The sequence below is a fragment of the Arvicanthis niloticus genome, chromosome 1 (genome assembly GCF_011762505.2).
Source record: "Arvicanthis niloticus isolate mArvNil1 chromosome 1, mArvNil1.pat.X, whole genome shotgun sequence".
In the NCBI taxonomy this organism is placed as follows: Eukaryota; Metazoa; Chordata; class Mammalia; order Rodentia; family Muridae; genus Arvicanthis; species Arvicanthis niloticus.
In genome coordinates, this window is record NC_047658.1 from 89,860,793 (window position 1) to 89,878,226 (window position 17,434).

General features: G+C 45.7%; 1 protein-coding gene across 3 annotated transcripts in view; it reads left to right on the forward strand.

Moving 5' to 3' along the window:
• The window catches only part of Prkcb (protein kinase C beta), a 327,890-nt gene that overhangs the window by 226,894 nt on the left and 83,562 nt on the right, over positions 1-17,434 (forward strand). For all 3 annotated transcript variants that reach the window (XM_076942168.1, XM_076942171.1, XM_076942174.1), the window contains 2 exons: positions 4,589-4,685; positions 13,167-13,313. In XM_076942168.1, the coding sequence (XP_076798283.1) occupies positions 4,589-4,685; positions 13,167-13,313 (244 nt within the window). The remainder of the gene's footprint in view (positions 1-4,588; positions 4,686-13,166; positions 13,314-17,434) is intronic.

The following is a 17,434-nucleotide window of genomic DNA, read 5'->3' on the forward strand; positions in this document are numbered from 1 at the left end:
GGAGATTTCTCTCTAGGTAGAGAAAAAGAAGTAACATTTTCACAATGGGAGTGGAGGGACATGACGTGCTCCAGACTGATAAATAAATGCTATCTGGGGAGTGCTGGGAGCAAGGATGAGATGTAGATTTCGAGTCCTTTCTCAGGAAAGAATTTACTGGCAAGGTGACATTTAGCAGGGGGCTAAGGGGAGGAGGGATTGGGTCCTGCTGCTATCTAGGGTGAAAGCAGCTTACTCCAAGGCCCCGAGGCAAGCCTGTGCCTGTGCTGGCTTCTTGTGAAGCAAGGGCTAGGTCAGCAAGGAGGAAGACTGTTGGTCTGTGTTCTGAGTGAGGAAGTTGAGGAGACCTATTCTGCTCCTTCTTCCTTCCCTGTTGATGTACTTTGCCAAATAAAAGTAAAGCCTTACAAATTATGAACCTGTTCCCATCACTCAATAACCTTGGCTATATCATTTTTTAAAATCATGTGTGTTTGGGTGTAGTGTGTATTGTATGTGCATATGCATGTTCATTTGCATGAATATTCGTTCAGGGGTGGTGCTTGTGTGCTGTAGCATGCATGTGCTGTGGAGGTCAGAGGTCAATTTCTGGTGTTGGTCATCATTTTTCAGTTTGTCTGAGACAGATTCTGGTTCATTGCTGGGTATACCTCGCTAGGTGACTTCTGAGCTTTTAGGAAGGTAGGGTTACAGATGCAGGGTTCAGTTTTATGTGGGCACTAGGGCTCCTAACCCCATCCTCTTGATTGACAGGCAAGTTCTTTGTCCTTCGAGCTATCTAAGCTGCTGTCGGTTCTTTGTTCTTTCCTTTCTTTCTTTCTTTCTTTCTTTCTTTCTTTCTTTCTTTCTTTCAAGACAGGATTTCTTTGTGTGGCCTTAGCTGTCCTGGAACTAGCTCTGTTGACCAGGCTGGCCTTGAACTCACAGAGATCTGTCAGTCTCTATCTCCCAAGTGCTGATATTAAAGGTATGCACCACCACCAGCCAGCTCCAGACATCATTTCTTACAGCTTCATGTGACCCATTCTGTAGATCTGCCTCCATCAAACAGTCATTTCTTCTAAGGCAGGAAATGAATATCTATAAAAATAACTCACAACAAGCTGGCAGCTCAACTCTTATGTGTATACACTTTTAATTATGTCCTAATAAATCCGCAAGACTGAAATTGATGGCTCTGAGAATGTGTGCCTCAATAAATGTTTGCTAACACATCCTGTATTTTAAAAAAAAGATCTCCATCTGATGAATGCATGTCAGTATTATTTCATCCTTACATGTCAACTCTTAGGAATGTATATGTCAAACACTCAACCCAAGGACTGTACACACTCTGTAGTTCCAATTATGCTAAGCCATTTGCAGATTGCTATTTGTTTATATTTATAAGGGTTTGCGTTTTTTTTTCATTGATTCCTAAGAACTTTTCATAAGGGATGTTGTTCAGTGTAGAGCACTTGCCTAGCAAGCACAAAGGCCTGAGTTTGGTCTCCAGCACTGCAGAGAAAAACAACTCTCAATACTGAGGATATGAATGTTTCCCCAACACGTATGTTATGAAATTATACCCATTCATGTAAAATGCCACTTTTCTTCATATGTGTGAAGAAATTTTTCTTAGTGTGCACAGAGTGTCTGTGTAACTCTACCCTAATATGATAAATATCAAGGCGTCGGGCAGAGACATTACCCTGCCCCGTTCTCTAATTCCCTAATTGTCCGAATTACCCATCCTGTGTTCACTGTCTCCAGTGGATTTTTGAAATTCAGTGATTGGAGTTTTCTTCTGAAACAATCTTTCCTAATTTCAGATTGTTCCCTTTCTGGCTCTCATGGCTCTCACTGAAAATATGAACTAGACATTTTACAGGACTTTCCTCCCACAGCTGCTCTCCTGGGTTGTCTGATCTACCACGTCCATATTTCTTTCATTGGATGGCTGGGTTTACATGTGCCACCTTTATCTCTTCTCATTGAACGATGAGCACAGAGGTGACGTGTGGCCCTTTCCTAGTCCCTTAGATCCAGATAAGAGAGCCAGGAGCCTTTTTAAATCTCATGCATACCAGGTATCCTGTAGGGGACCACAGGTAGAGATGGCTACACAGGCAAGAGTCCCTCCTGAGGGAGAGGTGTCCTCCTTTACATACTGTAAAGTTCTGTGCACATTGTTAAGTTGGAGAGAGTCCCTGTTCTTTTCGTGTAGGGCACAGCATCCTCTCCTGGGTCCAGCAGAAGTGCATATAGTCTGGGTCAGTCCTTCCTACACTGCTTATGGCAGGCCTTCTCCAAGAGCTGGCTCCTCCCCAGCCTCCTGGGTGTAGGGAAGGGACCCTCGCTTACACCTTGCTCATCTGATCCAGGCTTGTCAGTGGCTGAAGTTTCCACTATCTGTGAAAACTAATGAACTGTCTTTTCTGAAGTGTGAGACCCAGCATGACTTTGGATGCTAATAATCAGAGTGTGATTGTCCACTTCTCAGTGCTGTGCAGGGATGGTCCTGAGGGTAGGTGCCTAAGATGCTTCGACACTCACCCTTTGCTGGTTCCATCTGGAGGGGGAAAGCCTTGTGCTAGACTGTGGGAGCCCTGCACCTCTTTGGACTAAACCCACCCAACAGAACGACTTAAAGACTGAAAATATATTTTGGCTCACAGTTTCAGAAATTTCAGTCTGTAGTTAGTTGGTCTCGTGTGCTTAAGCTAAGCATCACAATGGAAGCATGAGGAGGAGGCAGCTGTGTGTGTGTGTGTGTGTGTGTGTGTGTGTGTGTGTGTGTGTGCCAGAGAGGTTGATGTCTTCCTCAATCGCTCTCTACGGTGTATTTTGAGACAAAGTCTCTCTTTGAACCTGGAGCTCACCAGTTAGCTAAGAATCCCTGAGATCCTCCCATTTTTAACCTAGAGCTGGGATTAGAGGGCCCCAGCTCCTTTCTTTGGTACTGGAGATTTGAACTCAGGTTCTCATGCTCACATAAGAAGTACATCAAAGAAAGTCACACCTTTCTTTTTAACAGTCATTTTTACTCAAAGAAAGTGACTGGATTTATCTTAAAGAAATAGATGGACTCTCTCTCTCTCTCTCTCTCTCTCTCTCTCTCTCTCTCTCTCCTCCCACTCCACTTTCTTGTTTCATTTCCTGTGTCATCAGGTAAATCTAGATCTTCATATATGCTAACTTTCACCTTCAAGCCAGACAGTGGACTTTAAATGTGAACTTATTATTTTTGATTATTAATGTGAACTTATTATTTTTGAAAACTCCAATTATTTACATGAAAAACACTAAGTAAAAATAATGTGCAGATTTGGCAGCACCCACATGAAGCTTATGAATGGCAAAGCTTGCCACACAGCACGAGGTATTCTTTCATGATCACGTCACCTGTAGAAGCTCCTGGGACTCGTATGTACAGCAAACCTCCTTGAGCTGCCACAAATGTGCACACACCTTCTTAGTCTTGTATCTTTTAGAACTTCGGGGGAGTGAACTGAGCATCCAGTGTGAGGCTCAGAGGCTTGTATTGCTGCCTCTGGTTCATCTATCTCTTCATATGGACACTGCTTAAGATATGTGAATTAAGAAAAAAATTAGGATTAAGATTCCACGTGAATACATCATACATGCTAATTTTTAGGTAGAACTGCCAGGGCGGAGGAGTTTGGGAGCCTTGCCCTCACCTTTGAATGTCGACATGTCACCATTCCCTCTTCGGTTTTGTTTTGTTTTTAATTTTATTATCTGTGGTCAATATCCTAGTGGTCAAAATGAAAGCTCCCATGAATATTATGACCATTGGTACCGTTAATGATGACAACCTTGATGGTATTTATTGAGGATTTGCTGACTGCCTGGTGCTGCATTTGTTTCCCACGCACACCGCCTTTCAGTTCTATGCAAAGAGAACTTCTATTCCAAAGTGCAGATAAAAATACAGGGGCTCAGATGGACTTTGTATCCAAGGTTATCCAAAAGAGTAAGGAGGTGTGGTGGGACCTAAGCAACACCAGGGATTGAAAGCATACCCACAGGGACACTGTTCCTTCAGAAGCCAAAAACAGAGCCCCGACAGCCTCTGAGGGAGAAAGCCTGTGAGATCTGTGGTCCTGTGTGGAAGGGAGCAGACAGGGGACAGGGGAGAAAAGAGAGCAGGGAGTCTTGCTAGCATGACTCAGCAGAGAGCCGTGCTCTGTGAGTGCTATAGCTCGCAGAGCTGTGTGTGTGTGTGTGCCAGGCTGGTGCACGTCTGCCACAGCCCACATGCCGAGGTCCTCAGCTTCCACCTTGTTTGAGGCAGTGTGTGTTGCTCAATGCTACCGTACACAGGCCAGCTGACTGTTGAGTTGTTTCTGGAGAGTCCCTTGTGTTGGCCTCCTCCTGCTCCGTCTAGCAGTGCTAGGTGTGCAGATACATTACTATGCCCAGCTTTATGTGTACTATGGGGATTTGAACTCGAGTTTCATGACAAGCACTTTACCCTACTGAGCCATCTCCCCAGCCCTCAACACAGGATTTGAGGTAGACTTCCTGCTCAGTTTGATGCTGTTACACCGTCATAGACTTATCCCAACCGCTTGTCTCTCCCTAGGTTCAAGTTACTAAGCCAGGAAGAAGGCGAGTACTTCAATGTGCCGGTGCCGCCGGAAGGAAGCGAGGGCAATGAAGAGCTTCGGCAGAAGTTTGAGGTGAGGTTTTTGTTCTTCCATGGTTTCTATAGGAACCAGATAGACCATATCACTGTGATCGTTTTATCCAGTCCATGGTGCCAGATCTTTCATGACTCTGAGCCTTTGCAGTGCTGTCCCAGCTCCCAAAAACCTCCTACTTTGAGAACTTCTGTCTTCTCTGTACTGGTTCAGACTTGGTTGTTTCTTCTGAAGTGTTCATTTCATGCCCAGGTCTCTGTGATGCTGATCTGGACTGGTATGGGAATAATGGGAGTGGAGAAGTGGAAAGAAGTAGAGATATATTTTGCTTGAATTCTGAATTGTGGGTCTCTACTGTTCTCAAGTGGACTGACTACTGGTGATGCTACACAAGCTCCTGTGGGCAAATCCTCACAAAGAATCATTTTGTCCATCCCATGAGGTTGGTTGTAACCTTGGACTCTACTGATGTTTGTTCCTACTTCAGATAACATGCTTTTCTGTCTTTGGGACCAGGGCCCCTGTCATAGTTAGGTCTCATTGATGTGAAGGTACAACATGGCCAAGGTAAACAGTTTCAGAGGTTCAGTCCATTATCATCATGGTGGGAAGCATGGCAGCATGCAGGCAGACATGGTGCTGGAGGGACGGAGAGTTCCACATCTTGATTCTTGGGCAGCAGAAAGGGACTATCTCCCACAGGAAGCCAGGAAGAGACTATTTTCTGCATTGGGTGGAGCTTGAGCGTTTGTATGACTTTAAAACACGCCTCCACAGTGACACACTTCCTCCAACAAGGCCACACCTCCTAACAGTGCCACTCCCTGTGGACCAAGCATTCAAACACATGAGTCTGTGGGGGACCAAACCTATTCAAAGCACCACAGTTCCCTATTGCCCTCTATTGTGAGGTAGCAGGTATATAGATGTCTGCCAGTCTTGCAAAGGGAGATATTTGGGGGAAGGTGGGTGTAACTACACATGGCATATGTGCATCACGTGACTTGAAAGTATTTCCATGTGGGAAACACGGTGCACAGCAGCTATATGAGCCTGTAAGAAGGCCAGTGAGGACAGAGTACGCAGGTCAAAAGATGAGTTTCAGGTGAGTTTAGGGAAGATGGCGAGCTCAGAGTATCTGACTGCAGTGGCTTTGAGTGAGGTTGGCATTTACCCCAAGTAGCATGTTAACTTCCCTCCCTCAACCATGGGCTCTTGTCATGAGCCTGGATCCTCCACACAGTCTGGATGATGGTCATGCTAATGATGCTGTGGGGTGTCTGTGGACATGAGTGGAATAAACATATTGGCCTTGGGGTTGCCAATCATCCTCCCTCCACTGCCCTAGTTTGAATCTGAAGTGTTCTCACAGGCTTAGGGTTTGAACGCTTAGTATCAGGTGGCAGCTCTATTTTGAGAAGTTCTAGAAACTTCAGCTGCTGGAGGAATTAAGCACTGGTAGTGGGTCCTTGTAGCTGTCTTGTTCCTTGCTAGGCTTCTTATCTTCTCTCTGGTTCATGTTCACCATGATGTGAGCAGCTGTCCCTGCCACACACTCCCACCACTGTGATGTTCTGCCCAAGTGTGCAGGGTCAGGAGACTGTGGACAGATCCCTCTGAAACCGGGAGCTAAATGCATTGTTTCTCCTTTGAGTCATATCTGTCAGGTGTTTGTCTCAGGGACAAAGTGACTGACATATACAATGACCTTGGTCATTGAATGTCATTTTTCTTGGTGGCTGTGTAGTCCCTAATAACTTGATAAAAGAACCATCTTCCCACCACACAGAATTGTGAATTGGGTATTTTCAGCAAAGAACTGGAAGGAAAGACTTCCAGAGACATCTTTCTGGATTGGCAGTGTCTGTTGGCTGGAGCTGTTATGATTATGGGTGGCAAAAACAAAGCAAAACAAAAATACAAGGCTGGCATTCTCTTGTAGAAAATGAAGCCTCAGCTTCACAAAATAATTTCTTCTGTCCTGGGGCAGCAGGGGTGACATTTCCAAACACCAAAGAAAACATTCTCTATACGTGTGCGAATAGAGCATTTGTCTGAGACAGTAATTGGCTTGAAGTACAGTGCTGTTTTATCTGCATGCAACAAAATATGTCCCTTTATCCTTAGCAGGAGCCTGCAAATACTTGTTTACAGCTGAGTTATAATCGCACTATACCATAGTGGTTGATTTAAAAAAATAAATAAATAAAAGAGCTTCCAACAGACTGAAATCCCTGTCAGACACAAGCAGGGATTTTACTTGACCTTGAACGTGAGAAATGTAACCCCCACACAATAAGCAATTAGAACCCAGGATGAGTCAGGAATTACCTTCAAGCTTCTTATCAGAAACAACTCTGAGTAACATGTGACAGGTTACAGGGGCTTCCAGAATTGGGGTGACAGTGTACTGTGGTGGAGTGCCCTTGATGCAATGAGAAGGCAGTTCAGAATATCCTCTGGAGGGTGTCCTCTGCCCCTGGCCTTGCCTGTGGGCTGGGGAAGAGACTATAATTTGGGTGGTTCAGAGTGAGTCACCCAAGCAGACTAAGGATTCTCTTACTTAACAAAATACTTATGACACACTGTGTTAGAGCACCCTTGCTTGTCACATCTCTGAAGGTAACACTGGGACCACTCACAACTATTCTCTTTCAGAAGAAGAAACTGAGGTCCAAGAAGTAACTTTCCAGGATACCAAAGCTTGTTACAGCCCTGGGCTTGAGTTTTTCTAGAAATAAATTATAAGGACCCAAAGCCTGGTTTAAAGGGACTTTTCTATTTTCAATACTTGGGAGGCTGAGGCAGGAGGATAGAGTTAGCAACAAGCCTGGGCGACACAGTGAGGCCCTATCTCAAAACCACCAGTCAGTCAAGTGATAATAATTGATTTGGGAATTGGTCCCTACCAGCCTTGTCAGGAGCAGGTGATGAGGAAAGGAAGGATGTGGGTAAGGACAGTGTCCCTTTATGTCAGTGAGAGATTGGTTCCAGAACCCCGTCCCCAGCAGATATCCAAATCTGGAGACACACAGAATCTCTCTCTCTCTCTCTCTCTCTCTCTCTCTCTCTCTCTCTCTCTCTCTCTCTCTCTGTGTGTGTGTGTGTTTGTGTGTGTGTTGTCCTCCCATGTACTTTAAACCAATCCAGATGCCTTAGAACGTATATTACATTGCAATGGTCTCTAAATGGCCAGTACTGTATTGTTTTGGAATCAAAGGCAAGGGGTCTTCTGTGCATGTTGAGTATGGGGAGATTTTCCCCTAACATTTTGTTCCCGTGGCTGTGTGAATCTGGTGCTACTGGCAGTGACTGTCAGATCAAGCTGCTGCTGCTACAAGCAGCTAGAGTAGCTCATCCTCCACCCACCCCCCTAAGAAAGAAAACTATGGGGCTTTCTTTGCTAAGTATCCCTGTCCAGAGACAGGAGCTTGGGCCTTACCCACAGCCCTCTTCACTCAATAGGGGAGGTATCTATCCCTAATAAAATGAGTGAGGAGGGGTTGGGCAGCAGCCCAGAGCTTTCAACTCTGTAACATCTGTAACACAGGGATTCTGACACTATGGAAAGATTACATGAGGATTGAATAACATCATACCTCGAAGCACCTGGTACATCATAAGCATTCAGGTGTCAAATACTGGTAATGGTATTGCCAGATCCTCCCTGGGAATCAGCCAAGCTCAGCCCATCCTCCTGGGGTAGGTGGGAGCCTCTCCAGGCACCTCATGCTTTCTGGCTTTGTGGGGTAGCTGAGAGTGCACTTGGAGGGGTGGGGTACAAAGGGCCCAGAAGTCAGGACAGGTGTTGATCATCATAGATAGTACTTGGAGTCTTTGTGGTTCCCTAGGACATAATGCAAAGTGACACACTCCACTTGGAAGGAATGGCCTTCTACTTCAATCCTTCACAGGCTTCTCTGGCTCTAAATTGCAAACATGAAAGGCAGTCACTGGTGGATGGTTGTTTCTGCTGTGACTTTCATTTAGTATTGTCCTCTCTTTGATGCAGGACCTGTGAGGCACCTGCAACTCTGGGAACTGTAGAGAGATGTGTGATAGGTTCTTGTCCTCAGAAGGCTCACAGGGTCAGGGGAACAACCCCCTCCCCCACCCCCATGCTTTCAAGAACCACGTAGATAATAAGGAGGAAGCCCAGGCTATGGAGTGTTGCCAGGCTTCCTTCTAAAGAGAAAGCTTCTTGTTTAGAAGAAGCTGGGAGTCTGGTTTTGTAGTTTTGGTTTTAGCAGTAAGGAGAGAGTACTTTCTCGAGCATGTCGGGGAAAGTGCTCAACTACTGAGCCACACTTCCATCCCAAGTCTAGATTTTTATAAGACCTGTCCTGATCTTCAACAGTTGGCATCTGATTTAAATATTAAAGTAACAGTAAATGTTGGGCAAAATAGACATTAATTTAGATTCTAGATACTGAACCAATAGGCTGTTTCTGTAACCAAGTACTGAAGGTAGGTAATTTAAAATAAAGGGTTACACACACACACACACACACACACACACACACACACACTTTGGAGGCTTAAAGGCTGCACGGTCTTATCAGTGTGACCTCTAAGTGAGAACCACCTTGTCTGGGTCCCACCATTCAAGAAAAACAAAAAAGAACTGGATGCATGCAGAAGAGGCTCAGCACACAGGTGACTTTGCTTTCTAAAAGCGGCTCTGGGGAGAAATAACTCCATGAAACCAGCATCAATTTTTCCCCAAAGGTGGCATCCCAGGCACACACACTTCCCTCAAGGTCCCACCTCTTAAAGGTTACATTGCTTCTTATGTCTTACTGTGGACCAAGCCTCCAGCACGGGAACCTTAACTAAACCACAGCACACAAACACAGAAACACCTCCCCCCCCCCCCAAGATTTTTAAAACTTGGTTATTTGCGGGGCTGGAGAGATGGCTCAGTGATTAAGAATACTGGTTGCTCTTCCAGAGGACACGGTTCAAATTCCAGCACACCCTTATGTGTCTCACAACTGTTTGTAACTCTTATTCCAGGGGATTTGATGTCCTCTTCCATTTTCCACAGGCACGGCATGCACGCAGTGCACTGACACATGTGCAGATAAAACACGCATGCACAGATAATAAAAATCAAATAAAAGGGGGAAAAGCCCGATTTCAGTCAATTGCAGCACATCCAAGTGGAAAAAGCAAGAGCTCTCCCCTTTCCTTTCAATGGAGATCGTGTTCTAGGACCGCCCAGCGCATGCGCATGCGTACAACGGCTGGGCGGAAGTGGCGAGAGAAGCAAGAAGTCCAATGTATCCCAAGTCAGCTACCAAGCAATAAGAGACACAGCGACAAAGCAATGAGACAGGGAGGAAGGCTTGTATCAGTCAGGTAAAGCCCAGGAGGCTAGAGGGAGGATTCAGGCTGGCATGAGGATGTGGTTCAAGAAAGACAGACAGCCCTTGTCCAGGCTCCTTTCTTACGTGAAGTCTCCACCCAGATGAGATGGTCTCCAGTCTGACTCATCTCCCCCCTTTCACTGGGACACTGTGCCCCTGTCTCTCAAATGTTTTTGCCCTTAACCCATTCGTGCTGCTTGTTGAGTGTCTTAGGGTAAATATTAACTTACTACCAAGGAACTAGTTCGAAGACTGGGTCAATTGCTTTGTTGGTAGCCTCAAATGGCACTAACACCAATCAACAAGAGACAGATCAATGCCATCAATGAATTCTCAGCAACCCAGTGAGGGTTTCCTGGTTTGTACAACCCTGTATAGGGGTTTCAAGAACATTCTGTTGAGAGGAGGGAGGAGGACGTGAAAGGGTTTATGTACTTTGATTCTATTTGGATGATATTCAAGAATAGAGAAATCTGACCTATGAGAATAGAAACCAGAGCAAAGGTTGCCTTTGTTGGTGGTGAGGGAAGGTCAGCTGCAAATCTCCTTGGGAAGTTGGACTTGTTCTGTATCTTGTTTGGGGCATGGGTAAATGTTTATTTTCAAAATCCACAGAAGGATGCACTTAAGATCTGTGCATTTTACTGCTTAGATCTCAATTGTTTATCTATTTTATTTATTTGTGTATGGGTGTTCATGTGTGTGCTGGTCCAGATGTTTCTATGTACCCATGGAAGCCAGAAGACAGCCTTAGGTGTCCTTCTTCAGACACCATCCAACTTTATTTTGAGACAGGGTCTCTCAGTAGCCTGGAACTCACAGAGTACGCTAAGCTGCTGCCCAGTGAGCTCCAGGGAACCATCCTCTCATCACCACCTCCTAGCCCTGAGATCACCATGCCCAGGTTTTGATTAATGTAGATTCTGAGGCAGGAACTCAGGTCTGTGTGTTCACAAGGCAAACATTTTACCAACTGAGCTATCTCTCAAGGTCCCAACTTCAATATTTTGAGACCCTAATTAAGAAGATGGAAAGCATTGGAAGCTTTGCAGTCTTGCTCACTGAATGTCAGTAGTGGTATACATAGTGCATGAGGAGGAAACAAAACTGATATGACCTTTGTGTGGAAGGAGCATGGCTCCCCACACTCCAAAATCAACTTCTCAGCTCTTCTGTCTCCTCATCCAGCCCTCAAAGGTACTTCTCCCCTGGGTGGAAAGACCTGCAGGTACCCAGGGGCTCAGAATAGAACCTCTCCTTTTCTGCTTTCCCTTCTCCCTCTCCGTGTCTGCCCCACAGTGACAGAGTCCATGTCTCACACTGAAAACACATAAATCCAGCACAATCCCCACAAGTGCCATCTGGTAACTACATCTCCTTCTTCATCAACTGGGTTCTTCCACTTTGTCAAAGTGACCTGAGTGGGCTGGCACTGTGGTTATTTTGATAAACCTTTTATAGGCAGCAAGGCATGCTCAGAAACAGCCAGGGCACCTTGATGTAGTTGATGAGGTCCCAGTAGCCCCATGGTTCTTTCTCTGACACCTCTACCTGGCCCTTGACCTCCACCCAGCTGGGTCAGTGTTTATTTCACTCCGTGTGCTTGGATTTCTCACCTGCAAGTGTTGCTTGGTTGCCGGTACAGGTTCTTCACCTGGGTTAAAGCTGACATAGTTCTTGGAATGCAGCATGGAGGATTCAGTCCCTGCACAATGTTCTTTCTTTGAGTATCAGTATCTCATTTGCTTCCGGATCGACGCTGAGCACCTACAGCAGGGCATGGTGTATAACAGACACCCAGTAAGGGAGCTCCTTGGTCAGATGGGTCAACTTCATTGGCATTCAGAACCTCAGAAAGGGGTTGGTAGGGGGACAGCTTAGTTCCTAAAGCTCCTGTGCAACGACAAGGACCTGGGTTTAACTCTCTACAAAGTCCTGTAAAGCCGGGTGTGCTTATTACATGCATTTGTAATCCCAGTGTTTCCATGGAGAGATGAGAGACATGAGAGATAAGAGACATGAGAGATGAGAGACATGAGTCTGAGACAGCAGACTTCCTAGTCTCCTAACTAACTGAAGAGCCAGCCAGCCTGGTGCACATGGTGGCAAATGATAAGAGTGGTCTTGCCTCAGACAAAGTGGAAGATGAGGACTAACACCTAAGGTTGCCCTCTTACCTCCTCTTGTATACTGTGCCAGGCACATACATACTCACACCCACACTTACCACCCCACACACTCACCACCACCACATACACATACACACACACAGAGAGAGAGAGACAGACAGAGAGAGAGAGAGAGAGAGAGAGAGAGAGAGAGAGAGAGAGAGAGAGAGAGAGATAGATCAAGGGAAGGATGGAGGAATGGAGGGAGGAGGAAGGGAGGAAGAGAGAGTCAGAGAGAGAAATGAAGTAAGGAAACAATGATAACGGTGGACATTCACTGGGGTCTGCTCACAAAGAGTGCATGGCACTGTCACCCTCACCTTGCAGGGGACAGAGGTACAGAAAGGTTCATTTGTCAACTGCATTGTCCTGTTCCACATACTTATCCAGATACCCGAGAATCAGTAAAAACTAAACCGGCAAAGCCCCTGTCCTCCGGAAGCTTACATCCCAGTGGGGAAGGGGAACAAAAATCAAGGGGAACAAAGCAAGTGAGGACAGAAATTACTAGCAGTTGTTTATGTCCAGCAGCTGGGAAGGGCTCTTACAGAGGCTTTAGGGGAATGAGTGCTTACTCTGCAATAAATGCAAGACACAGCATTTTTGGCAGCAGGTGACTCAGTTGTATGTGACACTTCCTATTGACTACTGTGAAGATTTGTAGGGAAGAGACTGATGTGGGTCGTCTAGGTGACAGATGGATACTAACAGGCAGTGCTGATGAAGAGGGAAATAAGTCAATGAACTCCAGAGCCCACTAGAAGGGGGACATGACAACTCCTGGACAAGAATGCGATTCAAGGGATGAAGAGAGATACAGGGGCCCAGGATGGCCTCAATCTTGTACATTTGTGAAATGATGAACAGTCAGCATTGCACAGGATGGGTGCCTGGCTATAGGAGCCACAGCATCTGCTGAGCCCGTAAGTCTTCCTGCCAGAGTGTCCCCAGCCCTCTCATCCTGTGTTCTCTTTTTCCTCCAGAGAGCCAAGATTGGCCAAGGTACCAAGACTCCAGAAGAAAAGACAACTAACACCATCTCCAAATTTGACAACAATGGCAACAGGGACCGGATGAAACTGACCGATTTTAACTTCCTGATGGTGCTGGGGAAAGGCAGCTTTGGCAAGGTACAGTATGACTTGGTGGCTGCATCCACTTTGGATGGAACAGCTGTTCCTATGGTAGGGAAAGAGGGACATAAATAAACTTAGATTGTAGCCTGTGCTGAATGTCATGAAGCAGATGAATAAAGGTTTATGTTACCTACACACTGAGAGGGACCCACTCACATGATCTGAGGAGACCGATAGAATGGGAAGGAGTCAGCCATACATTCAGAACAAGGCAAAAGGTGCTGAAGACGTAGCTCAGTTATCAGAGTCCTTGCCCAGCATGCATGAAGTTCTGATTTCGGGCCCTAGCATTGCATAACCAAACATAAAATTTGGGCCTCAGGTGCTAGAGGCAGAATGATCCTCCTCAGCTGCATAGTGAGTTCAAGGACAGCCTGAAATATACGAGTCTCTAAATAGAAGCCAGAGCAAGGAGAGGCTGGTCCAGCAGAGGGAACACCAGTGCCAGCATCCGGAGGTGGGAAGAGCTTGATGAATTCTCAGTGCAATCAGAAGGAACTGGGTCCATGGTGACATGAGCAGGAGGACCTTCTAGGGGTCATCAGAGGCACTGAGCCCTCAGTGACATGAGTGGGATGCCATGAGGTTGCAGAGAGAAGTATGGGCCGTGCTGATGCTGATGAGCTGGGAAGGTAAGTGTGGATTTTATTCACAGTACAGTGGGGAGCCATTGAAAGTTTTTAAGCAGGGAAGTGACACGATCCAGTTTGCTCTTGGAAGAGCTCACGGTGGCAGCTGAGAATGGGAACACTTCCTTTTGAGCAGCAGCACAGTTGAAGGATGTCTGTGGGACTCATAGAGAGATCCTGGATGCTTTTATGGATACCGTGAGATGCTGTGTTACCAGAGTTGAGATTGTGTTATAAGTATTCCTGACTTGTTTAGTGTTGTTCGGAGTCTTTGAATCCCTTAGTGTGCCACAAATATGTCTGGCATAAATCTCATCCCGTGAACTCAGGTGTGCAAAAAAAAAAAATAAATTTATTTTTTTTCCCTCTGAAACATAAGCCAGAAAACTGAGTTCTCCTCTCATCCCCCTCTGTTCTTCATCTTTGTCCTAACACCACCCCTGCGTCCATCCATGCTACATAAGACCCACTTAGTCCTGTTTGGTCCGTCAAAGCCTATTCAGCACCTGCTAACTACTCCATCTTTAACAGCATGGGCCTCCGCTAAACCTCGTCAGAAGCTCCCAACTGGTGTCCCTCTCCACCTCGCAACTGTAGTCAGTACACCCTCCGCTTGGCTAGAGTAATCGTTTACAAACGTACCTTAGGTTAGGCTTTTCCCCAGCCACAATTCAGATCTTTTCCTTGCTCCAGTCTCACTTTTAGCTTAAGTAAACCTTATGGCTCACATCCACCCTTCTTTGCTGCTTGACTTCCTTGCTTTGTTTTCTCCTAGTCACCCAGCATACTCTAGATACAATGGTGGCTGTTGGGTGCCTTTGTCAAGCTAAATTGTTTCTTTCCATGGAGCTTTAATGGCACCCTCAAATCTTTGCATGGCTGGCTCCTTGTTCTAATTCATGCCTCTACTTGAAGGGTGTTTTAAATGTCAGGAGGGGTGGATTTCAAAGTGGAGCGGTTTCTTCAATGCTGAAGAAGAAAGGAAGAGAAAATTCTGATAGGCTGAGGCCAGTGGGAAGTCTTATTTTGTATCATCTTTGACCTTTGACGTATGTAACCTGGGCTGGCCTTGAACCTTCAACCCTCTGCCTCATCCTCTCAGGTGCTGAGGTCATGGGGAACCAACACTGTACTCAGCCTCATGTAGGGGTTTTAAAAATTAAAGTTTTAGGTCAGGTACTGTGATGTACACATATAGTTACTCAAGAAGCTGAGGTTTATTTCAGCTCAGGAGTCAGGCTGGATGGGCAGTGTAGTCAGTCCTCTAACTCATAGAAAGGAAAACTGAGTCACTCATTGCATGTACATGTGCATGTGTATACAGGTGTGCGCATGTGTATACACACACACACATACAGCTTTTTGAGATGTAATTTTCAGATCATTATACTCTCCCCATGGAAATGATACAATCCAGTGGTTTCTAATTTGTCACATTGATCAACGCAGCCTCAACATTGCCGCCACCCAAGAAACTCTGTAATCACTCACGGTCCTTTCTCATTTCTTTCCTCTCTAATTATATTTTTAAGCCAGCCTTGTATTTACATGGCTCACAATTAAAATTACATTAAAAGGATAAACACTGGGAAGTCTTGCTTCCACCCAAGTTTGCCCACTTCTGTGGCCCCTCGCTGACTCGGCCTCCATATGTGAACTTTCACTAATTGAATTTGCTTCTTTCCAGTCTCCCTGGGCTCATTTACCATTCTCATTTTTGTCCTTGTTAACTCAAAAGTCAGTGTACCGTGCACATGCTTTTGATCACTGAGCAATACAGGCTGGAGAATTGGTGGTGGAAATGGAAGCTCCGTGGGGGCTTCTGGAAAGAATTGAGGTTGGGGTGGGCTTGGGCAGGGTGGTGGGAGAGTGGATCATTGGGGGATAGTGAGCAAATAAGAGAGAATAGATCATATGTTTCCATGGAAACTGTTATAATAATTGAGAGTTCTCTCGCAGACTGGGGATGCAGCATTAAATAAATCGCAGGCAGAATAACAGCCCATCATGAAAGCAAAACAGAATCACAAACACCTCTATGATCATTTAAAGCAGAGTAATCCTTTGCCACTCTCATGGTGCCAACAGTGGTTTGGAATTAATGCAGTTTTGTTTTCCAACGCCGACTTTGAACATTTTGCACAATCTGGCTAGGAACATAGCTCAGTCCCCTTAAACAGAAGAACATGGCCACGAGTTTGCTCTCTCCCGTCAGAAGATGAGAAGAGCCAGCCTTGGGGCTTTGCACCTCCCTCCCCCAGGTCCACAGGATCAGATCTGGCCCAGAAAAAAAAAACACACTCTGAACGAGCGTTGTGATCATTTGCAGAGTGATGACAGAAGGTGACACAAACATTTTGTTAAGACCTGTGAAAATGATATAAGGGCAAACGCAAGTGTGAAGCCATTGTGTTCCAGATGTGTTGCTGCGAGGCCATTGTGTTCCAGATGTGTCGCCCAGTCCTGCAAACTAGAAAGAGAGGAGCCATTTGGAGAGTTAACTCATGGTTACCAGAAAGGTTGTCTTACCTGCAGGACTTGTTGGCATGTCTGATTTACTTAGAGAAAGAGATGTCTCAGAGTTCCTCCATATATGGATCATGTATAAATAAAGAGGGAAGAAATGTACAGTTTGCCTTATCATATTAGCATGGCACCCACCCCATACAGCGCTTGCACAGTACAGGTCCTTTTTAAAATAATGATATTTTCTATTTAGTTTTTGAAAGTTTTGCACATTTATATTTCATATAGTATATACTGATCATATTTGCCTACCATTATCTTCCTCCAAATGCTTCTAGTGCTGCCGTCTAACCCCATGTCTTTCTCATCTTCATGTTCCTTTTGTTGTTATTAATAACCTCCTCCCTCCAGTTAATGTTTCCCAGGTTTGGAGGGCCATCCACAGGTGTAGGAACAACCTACCAGGAGCCACATCCCCAAAAGGGAGTGAATCTCCCTCCCTCAGCCTGGGCCACCAGCTGCCGGTTGCTCCTTCTTTAGAAGTAGGGCTTTGCTCCTCCATCCCCTCCCCGTCCCCCCCGCCCCCCCCCCCCGTCCTTGCTGGTATTGTGATTGGCTTGATCTTGTGCAGGTAACCACAGCTTCTGTGGGTTGATGTATGCAACAGCCATGCCATGTCCAGATGCGAGCGTTTCCCAGTTGTCTTCCACGTCAACTGGCTCTTACATATTTTCTGTGATGTTCCCTGAGCCTTGCATAGGGGGTGGGGGGTTTGATACAAATGACCCATGCATACCTGAGAACTCAGTTACTTAGATTCAGCACTTTGGCCAGTTATAAGTCTCTGCATTAGCCAGTACCTAAAGAAAAAAAAAGCTTCTCTAACAAAATCTGAGAGCTATATATGACTCTAGGTATAAATACAAATATTTAGAAGGCAGTTTGACAGTGTGAACATTTAGCAAATCATGGGCATGGGCTTTTGGTCAGGTGAAGCTGGACTCAAATCTGACCAGAAAG